The sequence below is a fragment of the Nanorana parkeri genome, unplaced genomic scaffold (genome assembly GCF_000935625.1).
Source record: "Nanorana parkeri isolate BGI_ZX_2015 unplaced genomic scaffold, ASM93562v1 scaffold1192, whole genome shotgun sequence".
Classification (NCBI taxonomy): domain Eukaryota; kingdom Metazoa; phylum Chordata; class Amphibia; order Anura; family Dicroglossidae; genus Nanorana; species Nanorana parkeri.
The window spans coordinates 2,741-5,218 of NW_017307460.1; the positions used below are offsets into that span (position 1 = coordinate 2,741).

A 2,478-nucleotide genomic window follows, 5' to 3' on the forward strand; every position below is an offset into this window, starting at 1 on the left:
CATGTCTTTATGGACCTTGCTTTGTGCACTGGTGCGCAGTCATGTTGGAACAGGAAGGGGCCGTCCCCAAACTCAAACTCCACAAAGTTGGGAGCATGAAATTGTCCAAAATGTTTTGGTATTCTGATGCCTTAAGAGTTCCCTTCACTGGAACTAAGGGGGCAAGCCCAACCCCTGAAAAACAACCCCACACCATAATCCCCCCTCCACCAAACTTTACACTTGGCACAATGCAGTCAGGTAAGTACCGTTCTCCTGGCAACCGCCAAACCCAGACACGCCCATCGGATTGCCAGACAGAGAAGCGTGATTGGTCACTCCAGAGAACACGTCTCCACTTCTCTAGAGTCCAGTGGCGGCGTGCTTTACACCACGGCATCCCACGCTTTGCATTGCACTTGGGGATGTAAGGCTTGGATGCAGCTGCTCGGCCATGGAAACCCATTCCATGAAGCTCTCTACGCACTGTTGTTGTGCCAATCTGAAGGCCACACGAAGTTTGGAGGTCTGTAGCTATTGACTGCACAGACAGTTGGCGACTTCTGCGCACTGTGCGCTTCTGCACACGCTGACCCTGCTTTGTAATTTTACGTGGCCTAGCACTTCGTGGCCGAGTTGCTGTTGTTCCCAGTTGCTTCCACTTTGTTATAATCCCAGTAACAGGTGACCGTGGAATATTTAGTAGCAAGGAAATTTTACGGAACACCTGAATCCAATGATTTCTTTTGGCAATATAGTGTAATTAATTCTCAACTCCCTCGCTGCCGAGGTTGCCAATCGCAGCTGTGTTGCAGAGAAACCGCTGCATGAAGATCATACAGAATCCAACACTTCTAGGAGTGTTGGGATCCTGGTCCTCTGCTGCGATCAGGGACCCCAATGCCATTACAAGACACATTGGCTTCAATTTTGATGGGGCAAATATGAGAGGGCACACAGCATAATGATCATAAGCCGTAATATCTCTTGATGTTCTTTCACCTTGTGTAGGTTCCACATTCGTTACTATCGGGATGTTCTGGGCCTCATGTTTGCAGTAAATGAAATTAACAATTCTCCGGAGCTGCTGCCCAATATCACTCTTGGCTTCAGCGCATTGGATTCCTGTATGTCGGAGTCTCAGGCAGTGGGAGCAGTTCTGTCCCTGCTGTCAGGACTTGGAAACTCCTTTCCTGGGTATAACTGTCATACATCTTCAGCCATGGTCGGCATTGTAGGTGACCAGTATTCCTTTTTATCTATTCCTATTGCCCAGATAACTGGCGTCCTTCATTTCCCACAGGTACAGTATATAACAATTGGAAATGTTGTGTCTGGGTGTATTTATGTATTTGTGAAGCCTTGATTGGCTAAAGCCTTGTCAGGTGCAAGACTTTGCCCAATAAGGGCCCAGTACTCGGTAAGAGCCATGATTGGGCAAATTCATGATAACTTTGCCCAATCATGGCTCACCTGTCAGATGCCCTACAACTGTCACCGCTAGCTCCGCCCAATTGTTTATATTTTGCCGGCATCTGTCAGAATGCCATTCTGCGGAATTATTATGTTTTAAAATAAAAGACTTGTCAAAACCTTTTTTTCCAAATAAAGGATTTTTTTCAAAAGTCTGGTCTCTTTTTTACAATTTTATTTAACCCTTTAGTGAATGGGTCGGGGTATAAGTATCCCTTACTCATTCACAAGGGGGGTGCGCATCTAGGTGCCCCTTTATTAAAGGGGTACCCTTGTGTGAATGAGCCCCCTGCCCGCACCTCCACAACCAACGCCCCAGGGCTGGTGGGGAGGAGGCCCTTGTCCCCTTCGGCACGGGGACAAGGTGCTTTTCCAGGGGCGACCCTGGAAAAGCACCCTCCCAGTACCGATAGCAAGTGGCCCCCTTTCTGCCGCATGCTCATCTCCCCCCCTCCTTCCTGCCCTGCCAGGAATGTGGTCGGATCAAGGGTCTGGTTGGGAATTTTAGGGGGAACCCCACATTTTAAAATTCCTAACAGATCTAAAGGGTCTGGTATTGTTTGGGAGGGGGAACCATACTCTTTTTTCTCTTTATAAATGTAATTTTGGCTGCAGCAGGTTCTATACATTGTACAGATCCACCACTTTACAGGCAGGTTAAGGGGACCCCCCAGGCACGATATTTAAAGGAATTTTTCATTTTTATTGTTACCCTTTAAGTGATGTCAACATCACTGCTCCTTTAAAAACGGTAGTAAAAAAATAAAAAAAATTTAATTGATTCCTGTCCCGCAGAGCAGTACTTGGATCCCCATACATATCCCCACAGGGCAGTACCCGGATCCCCATACATATCCCCCAGGGAAGTAACCGGATCCCCATACACCTTTTTATGGCCAATAAATTGCATATAAGGCTTCAAAATGGGGACATTTGATTATCAAAGTTCTACCACCATATACTTGCATTGATTTTGAATTTGAATTCGAACTTTTCCCATGTTCTAAAGTTCGAATTAGAACGTAA

At 46.5% G+C, this 2,478-nt stretch overlaps 1 protein-coding gene across 1 annotated transcript in view; it reads left to right on the forward strand.

Annotated features, from left to right (window-relative positions):
* Window positions 1-990: 990 nt before the first annotated feature.
* The window catches only part of LOC108796904 (extracellular calcium-sensing receptor-like), a gene marked incomplete at its 5' end in the record, with an annotated part of 19,231 nt that continues 17,743 nt past the window's right edge, over window positions 991-2,478 (forward strand). The window contains one exon of the mRNA XM_018568460.1: window positions 991-1,282. Within this exon, the coding sequence (XP_018423962.1) occupies window positions 991-1,282 (292 nt within the window). The remainder of the gene's footprint in view (window positions 1,283-2,478) is intronic.